Source organism: Narcine bancroftii, chromosome 5, assembly GCF_036971445.1.
Source record: "Narcine bancroftii isolate sNarBan1 chromosome 5, sNarBan1.hap1, whole genome shotgun sequence".
NCBI classification, from domain to species: domain Eukaryota; kingdom Metazoa; phylum Chordata; class Chondrichthyes; order Torpediniformes; family Narcinidae; genus Narcine; species Narcine bancroftii.
In genome coordinates this window covers 192,295,917-192,317,807 of record NC_091473.1, presented here as the reverse complement: position 1 = coordinate 192,317,807, position 21,891 = coordinate 192,295,917, and the positions used below count along the sequence as shown (strand labels likewise).

At 52.1% G+C, this 21,891-nt stretch overlaps 1 protein-coding gene across 1 annotated transcript in view; it reads left to right on the top strand.

Annotated features, from left to right (window-relative positions):
* The window catches only part of LOC138765432 (uncharacterized), a 33,242-nt gene that overhangs the window by 5,618 nt on the left and 5,733 nt on the right, over window positions 1–21,891 (top strand). Inside the window, exons 5-9 of the mRNA XM_069942472.1 lie at window positions 3–103; window positions 3,020–3,167; window positions 8,579–8,745; window positions 14,324–14,461; window positions 16,752–16,885. Of these exons, the coding sequence (XP_069798573.1) occupies window positions 3–103; window positions 3,020–3,167; window positions 8,579–8,745; window positions 14,324–14,461; window positions 16,752–16,885 (688 nt within the window). The remainder of the gene's footprint in view (window positions 1–2; window positions 104–3,019; window positions 3,168–8,578; window positions 8,746–14,323; window positions 14,462–16,751; window positions 16,886–21,891) is intronic.

Sequence of the window (21,891 nt, the reverse complement as noted above, 5' to 3'; positions counted from 1 at the left end):
TGCCTTGCTGGGGAAGTGCAGCCCAGGACAGCTCCTGGTCATGACTGTGTTTGAGGCCGCTTTCTTCCCCATCAATGAGTACATCCTGCTCTCGCTACTTCAGGTGAGATGGGGGGTGGGGAGGGGGCACCTTGACCAGTGACCCAGGGGCTGGAGCAGGTAGCCAGGGCACCCATGCTTTAATACAGTAAAAAATAAAGCAAAGCCCCACTTGGCCAGATAAGTGTGAGGTGATGCATTTTGGAAGGTCAACCTGAAGGCCAAGAACAGGGTTAATTGTTGGTTACTTAACAGTGTGAAGGAACAGAGGGTCCTTGGGGTCCAAATCCATACATCTCTCGAGATTTCTGCACAGGTTGATAGGGTTGTGAAGATGGGATGTTGGGCTTCATTAATCGGGGGATTGAGTTCAGGAGTCGTGAGGTCATGTTGCAACTCTACAAATCTCTGGTGAGACCCCACTGTGTTCAGTTCTGGTCACCTCATTACAGGAGGGATGTGGAAGCTCTGGAGGGGGTGCAGAGGAGATTTACCAGAATGCTGCCTGGATTGGAAAATAAGTCCAATGAGGCAGAGCTGGGACTTTTATCTCTGGAGCCAAGAATGATGAAAGGAGGTCGACAAGATTCTGAGAGGCATAGATAAGGTGGAGAATTTTCCCAGGGTGGGATTAGCAAATGCCAGAGGGCATCTGTACAAAGAACATAAGAAATCAGAGGAGGGGTTGACCTTTCGGCCCATCGAACCTGCTCTGCCATTCATTGAGATCATGGTTGATCTGATGACGGGCTCATCTCCACCACCTGCCCCATATTCCTTAATTCACCTACTATGTAAAAATCTATCCAACCTTGCCTTCAATATATTTACTGAGATCACCTCCACTACTTCAATGGGCAGTGAATTCCACAGATTCCCCACCCTTTGGGAAAAACTGTTCCTCCCCATCTCCATCCTAAATCTACTCACCTGAATCTTGAGGCTAAGTCCCCAAGTTCTGGTCTCCCCCACCAATGGAAACAACTTATCTACCTTCATCTTATCTATGCCTTTCATAATTTTAGACGTTGCTATAAGATTCCCTCTCATTCTTCTAAGTTCCAGCGAATCCATTCCAATCTCTCCTCATAGGACAACCCTTTCATCCCTGGAATCAACCTGGTGAACCCTCTCTGCACCGCTTCCAAAGCCGGTCCACCCTTCCTCAAGTACGGAGACCAGAACTGCCTGCAGTTCTCCAGATGGGGGCTCACCAGTCGTGAAGGGAGGGAAGTTTAAGGGAGGTGTCAGTGGTAAGTATTTTACACAGAGAGTTGTGGGTGCCTGGAATGCCTCACCAGGGATGGTGGTGGAGGCTGTTCCATTAGAGGCATTTAAGAGACTCTTAGATGGCACATGGATGAATGAAAAAATAGAGGGTTACGAAGTAGGAAGGGTTTACTACCTTTTTGGTTGGAATACATAGGTAGGCACAACATCGAGGGCTGAAGGGCCTGTATTGTGCTGTAATGTTCGATGAATGATAGCTCTGGGAAGGGCAAGGGTCAACCACAACCCCTGCTTCCCACACAAGATCTTACCCCCTCTCCCACTTCCATCCCAGTCTCTAGCCCCTCTTACCACCACCCCCCCAACCTTGCCTCCTTCCCTTCCCTCTCTCTCCCACCCCCCACCCATTGCTTCTTGCTTCTATCTCTCTCACCCCTCATATTCCCCTCCGTCGAACCGTAGAACATTGCAGCACAGAAACAGGCCTTTCGACCTTCTAGTCTGTGCCAAACTATTTTCCGCCTAGTCCCACAGACCTGCATGTCCTCGACGTACGACCTCCCTTGGTTGGTCCTTACAAAATGCAGCATTAAATGTCGGCATTAAATTCCATCTGCCATTTTTCCAGTGGGTCCAGATCCCTTTGCAAGCTTTGAAACCCTTCACCATCCACAACACCTCCAATCTTGGTGTCATCTGCAAACTTGCTGATCTAGTTTACCACATTATCATCCAGAGCATTTTCATAGATGACAAACAATGATGGTCCCAGCTCCGACATACCACCAGTCACAGGCCTCCAGTCTGAGAAGCAATCATCTGCCATCACTCTCTGGCTTCTGACAAATCCAGTTCACTTCATCACCATTAATACCAAGTGTCTGAACCTTCCTGATTAACCTCCCACATGGGACCTTATCAAAGCCCTGACTAAAGTCCATGTAGACAACCTCCACAGCCTTTCCTTCATCAACTCTCCCTCTTTCTTTCCCTCTCACATTCCTTTCCCCCAATGTTACCCCAGGTCCAAGCCCCACTGACCCACCCCTGGGCTTGATGGTATGGAGTGAGAGGTTGGAATTCGGAGCAAAACAGGAGCTCAAAGGGTGGAGGAAAGAGAATGGCCCAACATTCACTGTCTTGGTTAAGGGCCCCTGCCTGAAACTCCGACCATGCTCTTTGTCCTGCTTACACTGCTCGAACCTGCTGGGATTGAGGAGTATGGAGATCCCAGATTGATCCTAAGGTGCTAGGAGATCAGTCAAATGCATGGGGCGGTGACTCCATGGGCTACGCACTGTTGCTGACATGGGACCTTTGAACAGCCTGGAAGAATACTGGACTCAAACACAAACAGGGCACTGGCCAAAGCAAACGGTGGCTTCATCCGATTGCAGACACCAGGGGTCAAGTGGAAAATCACTCAGAGACGAGACGGACATGCACGTCACTCCCCTCTCCTTCAGCTCTGCAAGAGGAAGGGTGGGGTGAGGGAGCCCCATGCTGTGGGAGGGAGGAGGATGAGGGAGCCCTGCGCTGTGAGGGAGGGGGATGAGGGAGCTCTGCACTGTGGGAGGGAGGGGGATAAGAGAGCCCCACACTGGGAAGGAGGGGTATGACTGGGCCCTGCGCTGTGGGAGAGAGGGGGTTGAGGGAGCTCCATACTGTGGGACGGGGATGAGGGAGCCCTGTGTTGTGGGGAGGGGGGAGGTTGGTGCTGAGGATACTCCTCTAACGCTCTCTGGTCCAGATTAAGGACGCGGGCGGATCCATGACCATCCACGCCTTTGGCGCTTACTTCGGGCTGACCGTGACCCGGATGCTGTACCGGCCCCAGCTGGAGAAGAGCCGGCACAGGGAGGGTCCCGTCTATCACTCCAACCTGTTTGCCATGATCGGTGAGTGGCCAGGCTAGCAGAGCGAGGGTGCCAGTCCATCCCTCCTCATGCCTGAAACCCCCTTCACCGACACCGACCGTCCCCGACACCGACCGTCCCCGACACCGACCGTCCCCGACACCGGACCGTCCCCGACACCGACCGTCCCGACAGACACCGACCGTCCCCGACAGACACCGACCGTCCCCGACAGACACCGACCGTCCCCGACAGACACCGACCGTCCCCGACAGACACCGACCGTCCCCGACAGACACCGACCGTCCCCGACAGACACCGACCGTCCCCGACAGACACCGACCGTCCCCGACAGACACCGACCGTCCCCGACAGACACCGACCGTCCCCGACAGACACCGACCGTCCCCGACAGACACCGACCGTCCCCGACAGACACCGACCGTCCCCGACAGACACCGACCGTCCCCGACAGACACCGACCGTCCCCGACAGACACCGACCGTCCCCGACAGACACCGACCGTCCCCGACAGACACCGACCGTCCCCGACAGACACCGACCGTCCCCGACAGACACCGACCGTCCCCGACAGACACCGACCGTCCCCGACAGACACCGACCGTCCCCGACAGACACCGACCGTCCCCGACAGACACCGACCGTCCCCGACAGACACCGACCGTCCCCGACAGACACCGACCGTCCCCGACAGACACCGACCGTCCCCGACAGACACCGACCGTCCCCGACAGACACCGACCGTCCCCGACAGACACCGACCGTCCCCGACAGACACCGACCGTCCCCGACAGACACCGACCGTCCCCGACAGACACCGACCGTCCCGACAGACACCGACCGTCCCCGACAGACACCGACCGTCCCCGACAGACACCGACCGTCCCCGACAGACACCGACCGTCCCCCGACAGACACCGACCGTCCCCGACAGACACCGACCGTCCCCGACAGACACCGACCGTCCCCCGACAGACACCGACCGTCCCCGACAGACACCGACCGTCCCCGACAGACACCGACCGTCCCCGACAGACACCGACCGTCCCCGACAGACACCGACCGTCCCCGACCGTCCCCGACCGTCCCCGACCGTCCCCGACCGTCCCCGACCGACACCGACCGTCCCCGACCGACACCGACCGTCCCCGACCGACAACCGACCGTCCCCGACCGACACCGACCGTCCCCGACCGACACCGACCGTCCCCGACCGACACCGACCGTCCCCGACCGACACCGACCGTCCCCCACCGACACCGACCGTCCCCGACCGACACCGACCGTCCCCGACCGTCCCCGACCGTCCCCGACCGTCCCCGACCGTCCCCGACCGTCCCCGACCGTCCCCGACCGACACCGACCGTCCCCGACCGACACCGACCGTCCCCGACCGACACCGACCGACACCGACCGTCCCCGACCGTCCCCGACCGTCCCCGACCGACACCGACCGTCCCCGACCGTCCCCGACCGACACCGACCGTCCCCGACCGACACCGACCGTCCCCGACCGACACCGACCGTCCCCGACCGACACCGACCGTCCCCGACCGTCCCCGACCGTCCCCGACCGTCCCCGACCGACACCGACCGTCCCCGACCGACACCGACCGACACCGACCGTCCCCGACCGTCCCCGACCGTCCCCGACCGTCCCCGACCGTCCCCGACCGTCCCCGACCGTCCCCGACCGTCCCCGACCGACACCGACCGACACCGACCGTCCCCGACCGACCCCGACCGTCCCCGACCGACCCCGACCGTCCCCGACCGTCCCCGACCGTCCCCGACCGACACCGACCGACACCGACCGTCCCCGACCGACCCCCCCCCCCGTCCCCGACCGACCCCCCCCCCGTCCCCGACCGACCCGACACTGACAGACGCAGCATGGTTTTAGAAAGGGAAGATCTTCTTTGACAAACTTGTTAGGATTCTTTAAGGATATAATGGGTGCAGTGGATAGAGGGGAACAGGTTGATGTTGTATATTTGGGTTTCCAGAAAGCGTTTGATAAGGTGCCGCACAAGAGACTTCTCAGTAAGTTACAGGAAAGTGGAGTCCGGGGAAGTATATTGGCATGGATCGAAAATTGGTTGTCTGACAGGAGGCAGAGAGTCGGGATAAGTGGGAGTTTTTCAGGTTGGCAGAGAGTGGTAAGTGGGGTGCCGCAGTGTTAGGCCCACAACTGTTCATCATTTACATTGATGACTTGGAGGAGGAGATAAAATGTGGTGTCGTCAAGTTTGTGGATGACACTAAATTGAGTGGAAGAGCAAATTGAAATGAGGATGTGGAGAGTCTGCAGAGGGGTATAGTTAAGCTGGATGAGTGGGCAAAGGTCTGGCAGATGGAGTACAATGTTAGTAAGTGTGAGGTTATCCACTTTGGCAAGAAAAATAAAAGAGCTGAACATTATTTAAAGGGTGAAAAACTACAGCATGCTGTTGTGCAGAGGGACTTGGGAGTGTTTGTGCATGAATCGCAAAAGGTTAGGTTGCAGGTGCAGCAGGTTATTAAGAAGGCAAATGGAATGTTGGCCTTCATCTCTAGAGTAATTGAATTCAGGAGTAGGGAGGTAATGTTGAAACTGTATAAGGTACTGGTGAGACCGCACCTGGAATATTGTGTCCAGTTCTGGTCTCCATATTTGAGGAAGGATATACTGGCTTTGGAGATGGTCCAGAGAAGGTTTACTAGGTTGAACCCTGGGATGAAGGGGTTGACTTATGATGAAAGATTAAATCGTCTAGGATTGTATTCGCTCGAGTTCAGAAGAATGAGAGGAGATCTTATAGAAACATATAGGATTATGAAGGGTATGGATAGGATAGATGTAGGAAGGTTTTTTGAGCTGGCCGGGGAAACTAAAACAAGAGGACACAGTCTCAAGATTCGGTGGAATAGATTTAGGACAGAGATGAGGAAAAATAGTTTTTCCAAGAGAGTAGTGAATGTTTGGAATTCTCTAACCAGGGAAGTGGTTGAGGCTGCTTCATTAAACATATTTAAAATTCGGTTAGATAAATTTTTATATGATAGAGGAATTAGGGGATATGGGGAGAAGGCAGGTAGGTGGAGTTAGGTCATAAATTAGATCAGCCATGATCGTATTGAATGGCGGAGCAGGCTCGATGGGCCATTTCTGGCCTACTCCTGTTCCTACTTCCTATGTTCCTATGACCCCCTCAACACTGACCGACCCCCTCAACACTGACCGACCCCCCGACACTGACCGACCCCCCGACACTGACCGACCCCCCCGACACTGACCGACCCCCCCGACACTGACCGACCCCCCCGACACTGACCGACCCCCCCGACACTGACCGACCCCCCGACACTGACCGACCCCCCGACACTGACCGACCCCCCGACACTGACCGACCCCCCGACACTGACCGACCCCCCGACACTGACCGACCCCCCGACACTGACCGACCCCCCGACACTGACCGACCCCCCGACACTGACCGACCCCCCGACACTGACCGACCCCCCGACACTGACCGACCCCCCGACACTGACCGACCCCCCGACACTGACCGACCCCCCGACACTGACCGACCCCCCGACACTGACCGACCCCCCGACACTGACCGACCCCCCGACACTGACCGACCCCCCGACACTGACCGACCCCCCGACACTGACCGACCCCCCGACACTGACCGACCCCCCGACACTGACCGACCCCCCGACACTGACCGACCCCCCGACACTGACCGACCCCCCGACACTGACCGACCCCCCGACACTGACCGACCCCCCGACACTGACCGACCCCCCGACACTGACCGACCCCCCGACACTGACCGACCCCCCGACACTGACCGACCCCCCGACACTGACCGACCCCCCGACACTGACCGACCCCCCGACACTGACCGACCCCCCGACACTGACCGACCCCCCGACACTGACCGACCCCCCGACACTGACCGACCCCCCGACACTGACCGACCCCCCGACACTGACCGACCCCCCGACACTGACCGACCCCCCGACACTGACCGACCCCCCGACACTGACCGACCCCCCGACACTGACCGACCCCCCGACACTGACCGACCCCCCGACACTGACCGACCCCCCGACACTGACCGACCCCCCGACACTGACCGACCCCCCGACACTGACCGACCCCCCGACACTGACCGACCCCCCGACACTGACCGACCCCCCGACACTGACCGACCCCCCGACACTGACCGACCCCCCGACACTGACCGACCCCCCGACACTGACCGACCCCCCGACACTGACCGACCCCCCGACACTGACCGACCCCCCGACACTGACCGACCCCCCGACACTGACCGACCCCCCGACACTGACCGACCCCCCGACACTGACCGACCCCCCGACACTGACCGACCCCCCGACACTGACCGACCCCCCGACACTGACCGACCCCCCGACACTGACCGACCCCCCGACACTGACCGACCCCCCGACACTGACCGACCCCCCGACACTGACCGACCCCCCGACACTGACCGACCCCCCGACACTGACCGACCCCCCGACACTGACCGACCCCCCGACACTGACCGACCCCCCGACACTGACCGACCCCCCGACACTGACCGACCCCCCGACACTGACCGACCCCCCGACACTGACCGACCCCCCGACACTGACCGACCCCCCGACACTGACCGACCCCCCGACACTGACCGACCCCCCGACACTGACCGACCCCCCGACACTGATCCCAAACGCTGACTCCCGTCACTGACCAACCCCCTGACACTGACCCCCCGACACTGATCCCAAGTGCTGACCCCTGACACTGTCTGACCCCACCGACACTGACCCCTGACACTGTCTGACCCCACCGACTGACCCCTAACACTGGCCATCCCTGACACTAATCCCTGACATTGTCCCCCGACACTGACCCCCAACACTGATTGCCCCTGACACTGACCGATCCCCTGATGCTGACCCCTAACACTGGCCGTCCCCGACACTGACCCCCCCAAGACTGATCGTCCCCGACACTGATTCCAAACACCGAACCCCGACACTGACCAACTCCCCCTGACACTGACCGTTCCCAAAACTGATCCCAAACACTGATCCCCGACACTGACTGTCCCCCAACACTGGTCCCTTGACATCGTCCCCCGACACTGACCCTCGACACTGATCCCAAACACTGACCCCCCCAACATCGTCCCCCAACACTGACCCGACATTGACCGTCGCATGACACTGACCCTTGACACGACTGTCCCATGACACTGACCCCCTCGATGCCGACCGACCCCCTCTGACTCAATGCTGACCAAACCCCCGACTCTGACCAACTTCCCCAACTCTGACCAAACCCCCCACCCCGGAAACTGCCCATCCTCTGACACTGATGACCCCTGACATTGATCAGCCCTGACCCACTGAGAACCTCTCTCTGTCGCCTGCAGGTACCATCTACCTCTGGATGTTCTGGCCCAGTTTTAACTCTGCCGTCACCAGCCTAGGCAGCGGGCAGCACCGCACTGCTCTCAACACATACTATTCTCTCGCAGCCTGCACCCTGGCCACGTTCGCCACCTCCAGCGTCGTTCACGGCGAGGGCAAGCTAGACATGGTAGGCAAGCCCACACCAGCTCCCCCACTCCCGGCGCTGTCGTGTCCTCTACCTGGATGTATTTTGTGTGTGTGTGTGTGTGTGTGTGTCCTTGCGTACAATTTCTGCTTATCACAAGTGTGCATTGTATCAGTTCTGTAAACATTTCCTGATCAAAAGTGCACTCTATGTCCATGTGGATGTGACAGTGGATGACAAAATACAACTGGAAATGGCAGGACCATGGGGGATTTTAACATGAATGCAAATTGGGGAAGACAGGTCAGGTCAGAATCACAGAAGAGGGGGAGTTTGTGGAATGTCTACGACAGTGGTTCTGAACCTTTTTCTTTCCTCTCACACACCACTTTAAGTATTCCCTATGCCATAGGTGCTCTGTGATTAGTAAGGGATTGCTTAAGGTGGGATGTGGGTGGAAAGAAAAAGTTTGAAACCCACTGTTTTAATTGTCCCTAATTGACTCATTATGTGCATGGTTTCACAACTCCAAAGGAAATTGGCCAATGACAAATTTTCTCAAACAAAATATTTCAGTGACAATTGGGTCTAGAGCAGTGGTTCTCAACCTTCCCTTCCCACTCACACCCCACCTTAATGATGACAGAGCACCGATGGCCTAGGAATTACTTAAAGTGGGATCTAAGTGGTAAGAGAAAGGTTGAGAACCACTGGTCTACGGGATGGTTTTATAGAGCCACCCCCCCTCCCCCGTGATCGGCTGTATCAGGTGTGTCATGAACCGTGAGTGATTAGAAAGTAAAGGAACCCTTCGGAGGCCGTGTTGGTGTCTCGGTGGAGTGGAGGAAATTACAGCTGCGTGCGTAGGGTATGGCAGGGAACAGGGGTGCCCCTGCCCTATATCTGAGTCCCTAACCCGTAATTCCAGGTGAGCTGCCAGGCCCGTATCTCAATGGGGCTGCCCCAGCTCACAAGAGGTGGCTCAATGCGGGGGTCAATGGGAGGGGGGAAAAAGGCTGCTTTCCCTACCCATAATCCCCCACGCCGCTGGGAACGCTCTGCCAGTGACAGGCGGAGAGGTTATGGCGGTGTGGGGGATTATGTGTAGGGAAAGTGGCCATTTCCTTCCCCCCCACCGGTGATCCTGCATTGAGCCACTGGCTCTGACGAGCGGCCTGGTGAGGGGGCCAGAGGGCAGCAGGGCTGTCACAGCTCACCCTGGCTGTCCCCTAGCTAACAGCCCCCGACGACAATCATCCCCGACTTCCCCCTGATGGCCCCTGCCCACCCCCGATGGCTCCTGCTCCTGACGGATCCTGGCCCCCCGCCCTGTGACGGTGCCGGCCGCCCGTGGAGATTTTCCAATTAATACCTTGCCATATAAATAACCTGTGAATTATTGTTATCAATTTACTGAGACATTGCATCACATATAAATAAGAAATTGATATTTTATTTAATGAAACCACAAACTGGACAAAGTAGTTGAAAGTAGAGAATAAAATCGCAACTCAATACACTAACTTCGCAGGGCCACAAGCTGTTTGTGTGGTGGAGGGGTGAGGTGGGGGTGCTGATGTCAGTGGCAGCCCTAAGGCACCTCAACAGGCCACTGGTTGCACGAGAGAGGAACTGGCTGATTGACGAAGGTTTTGTGGGGGGTGGGGGAAAGGGAGACAGCAGATCGGCAATGGCTGGAGCTTCTGCGGACAGTGCAGACCGAAACGAATGGGGAGAATGAGGGAAGGGAAGGCCAAGGGAAAAGCAGACAAACTTAGCGGGAAGAGAGAGGACTGGGAAACTTTTTTTTAAAACTTGGGAGAAGGTGATTAGGAATTATGAAATGAGGTTATCAAATCATGAGACTGAAGGCTTTTCTAAAGAGTGGCGAAAGAAAGAGATAGAGAATGATGCTGGGTGAATTGTAATGGGCGGTGAGGGCCTGTCTATAAGACGAGATAGAGGGTCAGAGTAGCTGATCCATTCTCCCAACCAGCCCTACTCCCCTGCCTTCTCGCCAATACCCTGACTATTCGGATACCTACTGATCTCTGCCTTAAATGTGCCTGGCGACCACGTGGCAGCAAGTTCCAGAGGTTCACCACCTTCACCACCCCCCCTCCCCCTCAATCCTGAAGTTGGGCCCCCTTGCCCTGGACTCCCCAGCCGTGGGGAGCAGCTTGGCTGCATCTACTCTGTCCATGCCTCTCAGCATTTGAAATGCTTCTCTGAGGTCTCCCCACCCCACCAGATTCATCTGAACTCTGAGAAGTGCAGCCCGAGAGCTGTCAAACGTTCCTCTTCATTGCCAGGATTCATTCTTGTCAATCTGCCCTGAACCCTGTCCAATGCCATTGCAAACTTTCGCAAATAAGGAGTCCAAAACTACCCAAATGAGGACTCGCCAGTGCCTTATAAACCCTCAACATCACATCCCTGCTCTTGTATCTGTTCCTCGAGCATTGCATCTTCACCACTGTGTGTTTCCCACATTTAGTGTAATGTATAGTGTGTTATAATTGTTTGCATTGTTTCAGATTATGTTATATTTTATATTATATATAGATATGTTTTTTGGAAGATAAGTTGTGGGTTTTTTTTAGTGTAGGTCACAAACACTTCACAACACAGATCTCATTTGAAATGTCAGAGCTCTGCTCAAGCCAGACTCCCAGTGCCTTTGTAAAGACAATGAAAAGTGCTTTGCTGAAGGATTTCACAAGTCGGTGTTAATTGGATGTGCTGTGGAGTAACGGATTATTGTTTTGGTCGGACTCAGATGATTGGGTCCAGTACTGCAGTCTGCTGTTCAAAGAGGGTCATGTGGTTTTGCAAGCAGAAAGAGAGAGAAAGAGGAGGGCAAACAGGCTTTCTCTAAAGGCCATTTCACGTCGGGCCTCCGCCTTGAGACCGGCTATGGAGCGGATAGAAAAATGGAAACTTGCCTTTCAGACAGCATCCCGAAAAGGCTGCTCCAGCATCCCATTCGTATCCAGAGACGCCTCGTGGCACCCCCTGGATCCGATGGAGGCAAGACGACGGGTGCCGTTGTGCCACTCATCATTGATATGTAGCAGAGTAATGGCCGTCTTCCCGACCCGTAATCCCCCACACAGCTGAAACTGCTCTGTGGGGGGGGGATTGTGGGTAGGGAAGATGACCATTGCTCTGCTGCATTTTGAGCCACAGAGAGCGGCCCCAAAGGCCGAAGCGGCCCAGTGTGGCTGTCCCAGCCCGCACTGGCCGCCCCCCTGATGGTCCGCACTGCCCTGATGGACCCGCTGCCCTGAGGGCTCCCCGCCGCCCCTGACTTGGAGGGAGAGGGGTGAGTGGGGAGATTGGTCGTGGGCTGATGACATCATCAGTCCGCCCCTAAACTGCCACTTAGCACGGCTGTACATTCAGATCGATTGGCAGAGGGCTGTGCTGCGGAGATTATCCCTCTCAGAGAGGAGTTGGAATAAACGGCTCAGAGACCACCTCCACACATTCAAAGAGGTAGGTGTTAATGCGTTTTGGTGGAGTTTCTCTGCCTTAACATCTCAACTTTTGGGCTATCTGAAATGGCCTTAAGAGAGAAAGAGAGAGAGAGAGAGAGACTGCTGGTTTCTGCAGTGTCTTTTGGAAGCTTGTTTGAAAACCCCATTTTGAAGACTGGTTGTGAGTTCTGAGTTCAGCCTGTCCAAAGCCCTTGTGGTCCATACAAGAGGAGATGGCCTGGATGTATAATGTTTCACCTGAGATAAGGGAAACAGAAAAGAAAACTTTGGTGATCTGGTTATCAACCTGGAAAACCCTGATGGGGGATGTTTCTTCGGTAAGTCACTGAAGTGGCTGATCAGAGGGAATCAGTTTGTGTCCCAACCAGCAACAAATCTCTCTCTGGAGACCGACAAGAACCTTCCTGAGAGGTAACCATTTACCTTTCAAGCACCAAAGCCTGGTGAAGATTCATAAATGTTAAATTCTGTGCACAGTATAAGAATTGCATGATACCGGTGAACTTGGAGGAGTGAGAAGTGAGATTGGACCGTGTATCAAAGAACTTTTCTGAACTTGCACACATATTACATACACGTGCGCTTAGAATTAGAAGGGGGTTAAAGTTAGATTAATAGTAAAGAGTTAAAGTTTGATCCTGTTTTTATGTTTAAAGAAAATTAAAAATAACTTTTGTTTAAGGAACCATTTGTCTTGGTGAATTTCTATTGCTGTTGGGTTTTGGGGGTCTATTGTGTATGTCTATACATTTGTGACATTGTGTGTATAAATGGCAGCATACTGTGCATAGTATGTGGACATGTGATGTGCATCATGTTTGTGCGCGTGTGCTAAAAACGTTGAGCTGCTGGAGGAATTGAGGCAGTCTCGCAGTGTCTGTAGGCGGTAAAGATACGTTATTGACGTTTCGGGCCTGAGCCCTTCCTCTAGCTATCAGCAAAAAGCAGGGAAGGGGTCTATATTAATAAAGCTGGTGTTGTGGACAACGAAGACGGTTTTCAAAGCTTGCAGAGGGATCTGGAAAAATGGCAGATGGAATTTAATGGAGATAAGTGTGAGTCGATGCATTTTGGAAGGACAAACCAAGGAAGAATGTACTCAGTAAATGGTCGGGATAGAGGGACCTGGGAATACATATGCATCATTCCCTGAAAGTGGCATCACAGGGGGATAGGGCGGGGCGTAAAGAGAGCTTTTGGCATCTTGGCCTCCACCAATCAAAGTGTTGAGTGCAGGAGTTTGGGATGTTATGTTAAAGTTGTATCAGACATAGGTGAGGCCAAATCTGGACTAACCTTTTAATCCGGGATTGTCGGGACTGGACACCTGCCGTTGCTCGGAATCTTCTGGATTTCGGAATCATTTGGCGGTCCCTTTAAGAAAGTACGACATAGAGAAGACCGCAGCGAGAGCAGTGGACGATTCACAGGCAAAATGCCGCTTCACCGGATGGCATTAACATCAACGCCTCTGGTTTTCGTTACCCCACCCCCCCCCCCCCATTTCTTCCCCTGTCGCCTCCCTCCTGCTCTATCTCTCCCCTTTTTTCCCTCTGTCTTCATTCACGCAGACAAAATCAATTCTCACCTCTCCCCTTATATCCTCAGTCTGGACTTCTCCCCCACCCAGTTCTTTGCTTGTTTCATTGAGGAAGGGCTCAGGCCCAAAACGTCTGCAATGTACCTTTGTCTCTGGACACTGTAAGATCGGCTGAGTTTTGATGTATTTTTACTACAATCGCAGCGTCTGGAGACTTTTGTGTTTTATGACAATAATAAATGGGGCAGGAACCGTAATAATTAAAAAAAAATTTAGACATACAGCACGGTTACAGGTCATTTGGCCCACGAGTCTATGCTGCCCAATTTAACCCCCCTCCATTAACCTACACCCCATGGTATGTTTCAAGCGTAGGAGGAAACTGGAGCCGCCCCTCCCCAGGGAAAACCCATGCAGACATGGGGAGAGCAGACAGCGCAGGATTCGAACCCCGATCGGTGGTGCTGTAAGGGGGACGCCGACCTGTGCCGCCCAAAAGGGGGAGGGGAAAGCCACAGCGCTGCCGGTTTACTCCCAGTGCGGAGGGATGGAATGTTTAACCATTTGCCTCACCATTCAGGTACACATCCAGAACGCAGCCCTGGCGGGGGGAGTAGCAGTTGGCACGGCTGGAGAGATGATGCTGTCCCCGTATGGCTCCATGATCGTGGGCTTCCTTTCAGGCATCATCTCTACTCTGGGCTTCCAATACCTGACGGTGAGTTGTGATCCCTGATGGGGGAACGGGCAGGAAACCTCCCAGACCTTGTCCTGGGTAAACTTGTACTTCTCACTTTGTTCGTTTTAGATTGGTCACAGTGTTTGAGCGACCAAAAGAAAATAGACACACGTGCCAAGAGCACTTCAGTTTATACAAATCTTTATTACAAATTCTAAAGCTGATATCAAACTACAATATGCAAGCCCTTCCCAATTATACTTATCAATGCCTGGACTGGTCCCAACTGCCGAAGCAAGGCAACGACCACACACTTGTAGTAGGTTGTCGGGGTGCCGGTAGCAGCTTCTCCACCTCCCCCGACCGGGACGTTGGCTGGACTCTAGAAGTTCTTCTTCTTGCTGAGAGATGTTCCCACCTCTCGGAGAGTCTCAAACTTCAGCAGCGGGACCATGGCTGATATTACCCAAAAACTGCTTACCCAAGCACCTATTCCCAGCACAGAAAGAAAGATAAGTGAGCAAGCTAGCATGCCTAGGTTTCTATCGAATAACACAACTTTCAGCTTATCACTTTGAATTCAATGGTTTATTTTGCGTCAAGGCTAGGCCTCTGACAGTCTGACCAAAATATTGCATCAAGGCTAGGCCTCTGACAGTCTGTGACCAAAACAAGCAGTAAGATGTCCTTTTGTCAGATAACTGCATCTCTGGACCCCATGGTGGAATTTAGCTTATGTCTGCTGATTCTTAAAAACAAGAATGTTCTCAGCCTTGCAGAAGCAAAGGTTGCAAAAGTAAAAAACGTGGTTTAAATCTGAAGGAAAAACCATAGTTTAAATCCTCCAATACAGACCTGTATGTCTCCAAGCCTCCCATTTGCAAAAGACGATGCTCTGCACTAGTTAACTGTCTATTCCTGTACGTTTGTTTCCTTGTTATTTCTCAGCCTACTGTACTATGTACAGGTTGACTTGACTAGACAGCATGCACAACGAAGTTTGTCACTGTAACCCAAGGTGCATTTGACAATTCAATTCTGGGCATGGTGTCTCTGCCAGTTCTACCGCCTTTATCTCTTTAAAGAGACCATCTTTTTCTTCCTTGCCATTCCCCCCTCTCTCTTTCTCTCTCCCACTCTCTCTTATTTTTCTCCCTCTCTCCCTCTTCTATTTCTCTCTCTCCCCCTCTCCCATTTATCTCTCCTTTCCCTCCCCACCTCCCACTCCCTCTCTCTTTCTCCCTCCACTTTTTAAATTTTATTTAATATAAAACCACTTAACAAACATATCACAATATTTCAAACAATCCAAAAACATGGTATTTTATATATTAAAAAGGGGGAAAAAAAGAAAAACTACCTCTAAGTCTCCCCCTCCCACTACCCCTGACCCCCTACAAACTAAATAAAAAGAAGAAAAAAGAGCGAAAGAAAAAGAGATGAGAAAATCACAACAGGAACAGATCACTCTCCAATACATATAAATATATTCATAGAGATGGATCGGAGAAGGGGAATTTGAGATTCATTTAAATTTTAATACCAACAGTTTGTAAATATGGGGTCCATATTTCACAAAATGTGTGATATTTTTCTCTTAAATTGTAAGTAATTGTCTCAAGTGGAATCCAACTCTGAACTTCTGCCATCTCTCCATTCCCAGATCAGTATCCGACTTCAAAGTTAGAGCAGTACATTTTCTAGCTATTGCCAAAGCCATTTGAACAAATTTTACTGGATACATATTAAATTTTAATTTAGGTTTAATTCCTCTAACACAGTGGTTCTCAACCTTTGGCTTTCCATTCACATCCCACTTTAAGTAATCCTTATGCCATCGGTGATCTGTGATGCTCAAGGTGGGATGTAGTAAGATTAAAACCACTACTTTAATCATCCCTCATTGATTCATTATGTGCATGGTTTCAGAACTCCAAAGGAAATGGGCCAATGACAATTTTTCTCAAACAAACATTTCAGTTGGTTCTCAGCCAACTCTTCCCACCCACATACTTGGGTGGTAGGGGGGGTCCATGAAGGAAGAGGGTGCTCTCTTAAGACATTTGTAGCTGTCCTCGATGGAGCGAAGGCTGGTGCCCATGATGCCGCAGGCCTGCAGAGCTTCGCATGTTCCCACCACCAACCCTTGTTCCATTTTCCCCCCTGTTGGCCCCAGGGGAGCGTCATGGGTCTAACGGCTCAGCTGCCACTCTCTGGGACCTCTATCCTGTTCCCTGGGGGCTCTCAGGAGCTGGCCAGAAACCTGGGGCGCGGATACAGAACCAACGATTCGGGCCTGAGCCCTTCAATCTCTGCCTTCTCCTCTAAGCCCATCCTGGAGTCCAAGTTGAAAATACAGGATACGTGCGGGGTGCACAATCTCCATGGGATGCCCGGGATCCTAGGAGGTGTGGTGGGAGCAATCACCGCGTCTCTGGCCACCGAGGAGGTCTACGGGGAAGGGTAAGTCCCAGGCGGGGTTGGGGGTGGGGTCTGGAGATGGTTTGTGAACTTTGGAGTGAAACAAGAAAGTCTGCAGGTGCTGTGATTGTAGTAGAACATCAGTAAATGCTGGGGGAATTTAGCCGGTCTCAAGCATCCAGAGGAGGTAAAGATATATTACTGACGTTTAGGGCCTTGACCCTTCCTCAAGGTCGAAGCAAAGAAGAGAGGGGTCACATGATGGAGTAGTGGCTGGTCAAGTGGAACCAGCCCTCTCCAGAGAAAAGAAAAAGAAAGTTTGAAAAAAGAGCTCAATAAGCATAAAATACAGGAAGAGAAAGATAAAGTTACAGAGAAGAGACAGAAGATGGCACCCAAAAGATAAAAAGTAAGAATAACAGAGAAAAGGGAAGGAAAACCACTGGAGAAGAAAGAAGAAGGCCTTACTTGCACGTTGGAGCAGAGAGCCACTGTGGAGAGGAGCGGCCGATCTCTGATGTTGGCGAGTCCCCAGAGGAGCGGTGTCCTCCTGACTGGCGGACTTCAAAAATGGCTCTCAGAGCCAAGAAGAGGTGCACATGCACAATGCGCAATTAAAAGAAAAGGTTAACACCGGGAGGAGGGGGACTCAGCTGAGGAGCAGCCAGCTGAGAGACGCTCAGTATTGGGGCGTTCGGCTGGGGGAAAGCAAACAAGAAAGAAAAAAAGAAGAGTGATGAAAAAGAGAATGAAGGGCAGGAAGAGGATGAGTGGCAACGGGGCGACTGGCAGGGGGGAAACCTGCGGCAGGAGGCCCAGCAATGGGTTGACCTGCAGCAGGAGGCCCAACAACAGGAGACACAGCAACTGGAGGCCCAGCAAGGATACAGAAGCAGCTCACCAGAGAAGGATGAAGATACACAGATACAGAGAAGAGAAGAAGATGACACAGACATAGATACAGACACAGAAGGGGAGGAAGAAGACCAAGAATTTCAAAGGAAAGAAGAAGGTAAAATAGAAGGACAAAGTTTAGATAAAGCCTTTTCTGAAGAACAAATGAGGTCATTAAAAGAATGGCTGCCATTAGAATTTAGTTCAATCAAAAGAAAAATGAAAAGAGCTGAAGACAGAATGCAAAGCTTAGAGTTAGTCATGACTGAAATAGGGAAAAGAGTAGAAAATGTGGAGGAATGAGAAGCTGCTGTAGAAATGGAGATAAATGATTTAAGAGGGAAGATGGAAGAGAGCGAAAAAAAATTAAAGAGACACAAGATTTATTGTCACAAAAAATTGACATATTGGAAAACTACAGTCGCCAAAACAATATAAAAATAGTGGGCCTGAAAGAAGGCAAAAAGGGTCAGATATGAAGGAATTTATAAAAGGATGGATCCCAAAGGTGCTGGGAACGACAGATTTACATGAAGAAATTGAAAGGGCACATAGAGTGCTAGTACCAAAACCACCACCACATCAAAAACCGAGATCCATATTGGTAAAATTTCTAAGATATACAACAAGAGAGAACATACTAGAGCAGGCAAGAAAGAAGGTTAGAGAAGACAATAAGCCATTGGAATATAAGGGACAAAAATATTTTTTTATCCGGACATAAGCTTCGAACTTTTAAAGAAGAGGAAGGAATTCAACACAACGAAAACAATCTTTTGGAAGAAAGGGTATAACTTTATATTAAGACAAACAGCGGTACTCAAAGTATTTATTCTTGGGGAACGGAATAGACTGTTCTCGGACCCAAAGAAAGCCCAAGAATTTGCTGAACATTTGCAGGACAGGAGGAGAGGAGGAGGAATGACAAGAAGGAAGACCGGCAAGAAAATATACAAAAATATGTAAAAATATAAAGTAAAGATAATGTATATATAAAGATTTAAAGATGGATAAGGGAAGGGGAAGAAGGGGAAAAAAAGAGAGAGCTTTGTTATAAGTATAGAAAAATAGTATTCTCGGGGGGGGGATAATAAGGGTCACTGTGAAATCGGTCGATGCTTGCGAGTAAGTTTGCAAACCGAATGGAAAGGGGAGTTGTGGTTGCCGTCAAGGGATAGGAGGCAATCCAAGGAGGGGAGGTTCATTTGGGGTTAAAGGGTTATTGTGGGGATTGTTGGGGTATTTCATGTCTTAAGTGCGTTGTCATATATTGAGATTAAAAAGGAAAACTTAAAAAACGGTAATGGAAAAAAAGGGATGGAGGTGGTGAAGAGGTGGAAAAGAAGTGAAAATAAAGATATAAGATGGCCACATTGGACTATATGTCTATAAACATTAATGGAATAAATAACCAAGTTTGTGTATCCCATTGGAAAAAAAAATCACATATAATTTAAAAGACAAAGTTACATGTTTGAAAAAATCTGGGAATCATATATTAACATAACAGAAAGAGCAGGCCTCGGACCACCACCACCTAAAATGATAAGAAGATAAACGTGATCAGATTTAATGTGAATAAGTAGATGATACGTCTTTTTTGCTTGTATTCCTTTTGTATAAAGATATTGTTTTACTGTATTTTATATGTTCAATATTTACTGTTTTTGGAGGGGAGGGGGAAGGGAGGGATTGGGAAAAAAAGAGAAAATGTCACTGAATATTTAAAGAGATGCATCTGGAAACATATTGGTTGATATGGTTCATAGTGCGATAAATAAAGAATCACAACAAAAAAAAGGTAGAAGCAAAGAACAGAAAGGTGTTAGATTAAAGACTGAAGACTGGCCGGGGGAGGGGTTCAGACCAACACAAGGTGTCAATTTTACATGATGAGAAGGAGGGTGAGGGAGGGAGAGGGAGGGAGATAGAGAGAGGAAAAGCGACAGGAAAAAAAGGGGGAGGAGGGTTTATTGGAAATCAGAGATGTCAATGTTAATGCCATCCGGTTGGAGGGAGCCCGGACAGAAAATGAGATGTTGTTCCTCCAATTTGCAGGTGGTCTCAGTCCGGTAGTGTACGAGACCACGGGCAGACATGTCGGCCAGGGAACTGGGTGGGTAATTAAAATGGGCAGCCACCGGGAGATCCCCGCTATTGCGGTGGACAGAGTCAAGGTGCTTGGCGAAGCGATCTCCCAGTCTCTGCGACGTGGAGGTGACCCCATTAGACGCAGTGGCTGGACCCCATGCAGGTTCACGAGCGAAATGTTGCTTCACTTTGGAAGGGCTGTTTGGGGCTCCCGAATGGTGGTGGGAGAGGAGGCGCGGGCATGAGTGGAGCTTCTCCTGCGGTCACAGGGGGTAGGTGCCAAGAAGGGGAGGAGTGGATGGAGGGAGTCAGGGAGGGACCTCCCTGCAGGAGGTGGAGAGGGGAATACATGTCTGGTGGTGGGATTGCATGGTAAGGGGCAGAAATAGCCGAGGATGATATATTGGACACGGAAGTTGGTGGGGTCCCTACTTTGGGCAGGGGGAGATGGGCTGGGGAACATCAAGATCATGGCATCCCAAACATCCCTGAGAATCTTTTTCCTGCAGGCAAGTCAGAATGACCACTTATCAAGTCAAGTTTATTCTCATCTGATTGTCCAAGTACAACCCGACGAAACAGCGTTCCCTGGTCCTCAGTGCAAAGCTAGCAGACACACACCCAGACATAACACATGTCCAGACACACAATACACATGCCGGACAAGTACTCATAGATACAAATAAATATGAGAGTCTCGGAGGGTCAGTGCGAGCAGTTCCTTTGGTCATTCAGCGTTGTCACTGCCTGTGGGGAAGAAGCTGTTCCTCAGCCTGATGGCACTGGCTCTGATCCTCCTGGATCCCTTCCCCGACGGGAGCAGCTGGAAGATGCTGTGTGCATTTCAATGATTTTGCACGCCCTCTTCGGGCAACGATCCCAGTCGATCACATCGAAGGGGGAGGGAGACTCCACTGATCCTCTCTGCCACTTTTATGGTCCTGTGGATTGATTAATTTCTCTTCAGCCACCGTACCCGCACTGTGATGCAGCCAGCCAGGACGCTCTGGATAGAGCTCCTGTAGACGATGGCCGGTGGCCTTGCCCCTTCAGTCTTCTCAGGAAGTGCAGTCGCTGTTGTGCCTTCCTGACAAGTTGTGAGATGTTGATTGTCCACGATAGCTCACTATTTAAGTGGACTCCAAGGAACTTGGTTCTCTCCATTAATGTGTAGTGGAGGGTGGTCATTCCCAGTCCTCCTGATGTCCACTATCGTCTCCTTCGTCTTGTCCACATTGAAACTTGGCCAGGGAACTGGGCGGGGAATTGAAATGGGCGGCCACAGGACTTTCCCTGCAGGGTGATGGCGGGGGGGGGGGGGGGGGGGGGGAGGTTGGGAGAGGCCAGGTCTTGCACCGGGGAAGTGGCCCAAGGTTCAGTGTGGGGAGAGTGGTTCAGTGTGGGGAGAGGGGATGGGGATGAGTCTAGAGTGAATGGGATGGGCCAGTGGTTGGCTGGGGTGCCATAATTCAGTGGGGGCGGGCGGATCGGAACTAGAGGCATGGTTCATTGGGTGCAGAATGAACCGGGGTTGGGGGGGGTCCAATATTCAGTAGGAATATTCTGTAGGAACACAAAAGTCTACAGACACCATGATTGAAGTTGGAGAAACTTAGCAGGTCACACAGCGAACTTTATGTAGCAGAGATAAAGATACAGAACCAACGTTTCGAGCCTGAGCCCTTCATCAAGGTATGAACAAAATGTCAGCAGGCGCCCGAACAAAATGGTGGGGGAGAGGGGCAGGGGGAGGAGCCCGGTGCCATAGGCAGGAGGTCATAGGTGGATAAGGGAAGAAGGGCACAGTAGCTAATAAGGGGAGGGGGGATGGTTCTGTGAATGGAGAGGGGTGGGAGTGGAGAGCTGGAGGGAAGGAGAATGGAGAGGGGGCTAGCAGGAACCGGAGAAGTTGATTTTAATGCCCGGTTGGAGAGGGCCCAGACGGAACATTTGCTCCTTCAATTTATGGGCAGCCTTGGTGGAGCAGTGCACGGGGCCACGGACAGCCGCAGGAATGGGGCGTGGAATTGGTCGGCCACTGGGTGGTCCCTGACGGTCACCAA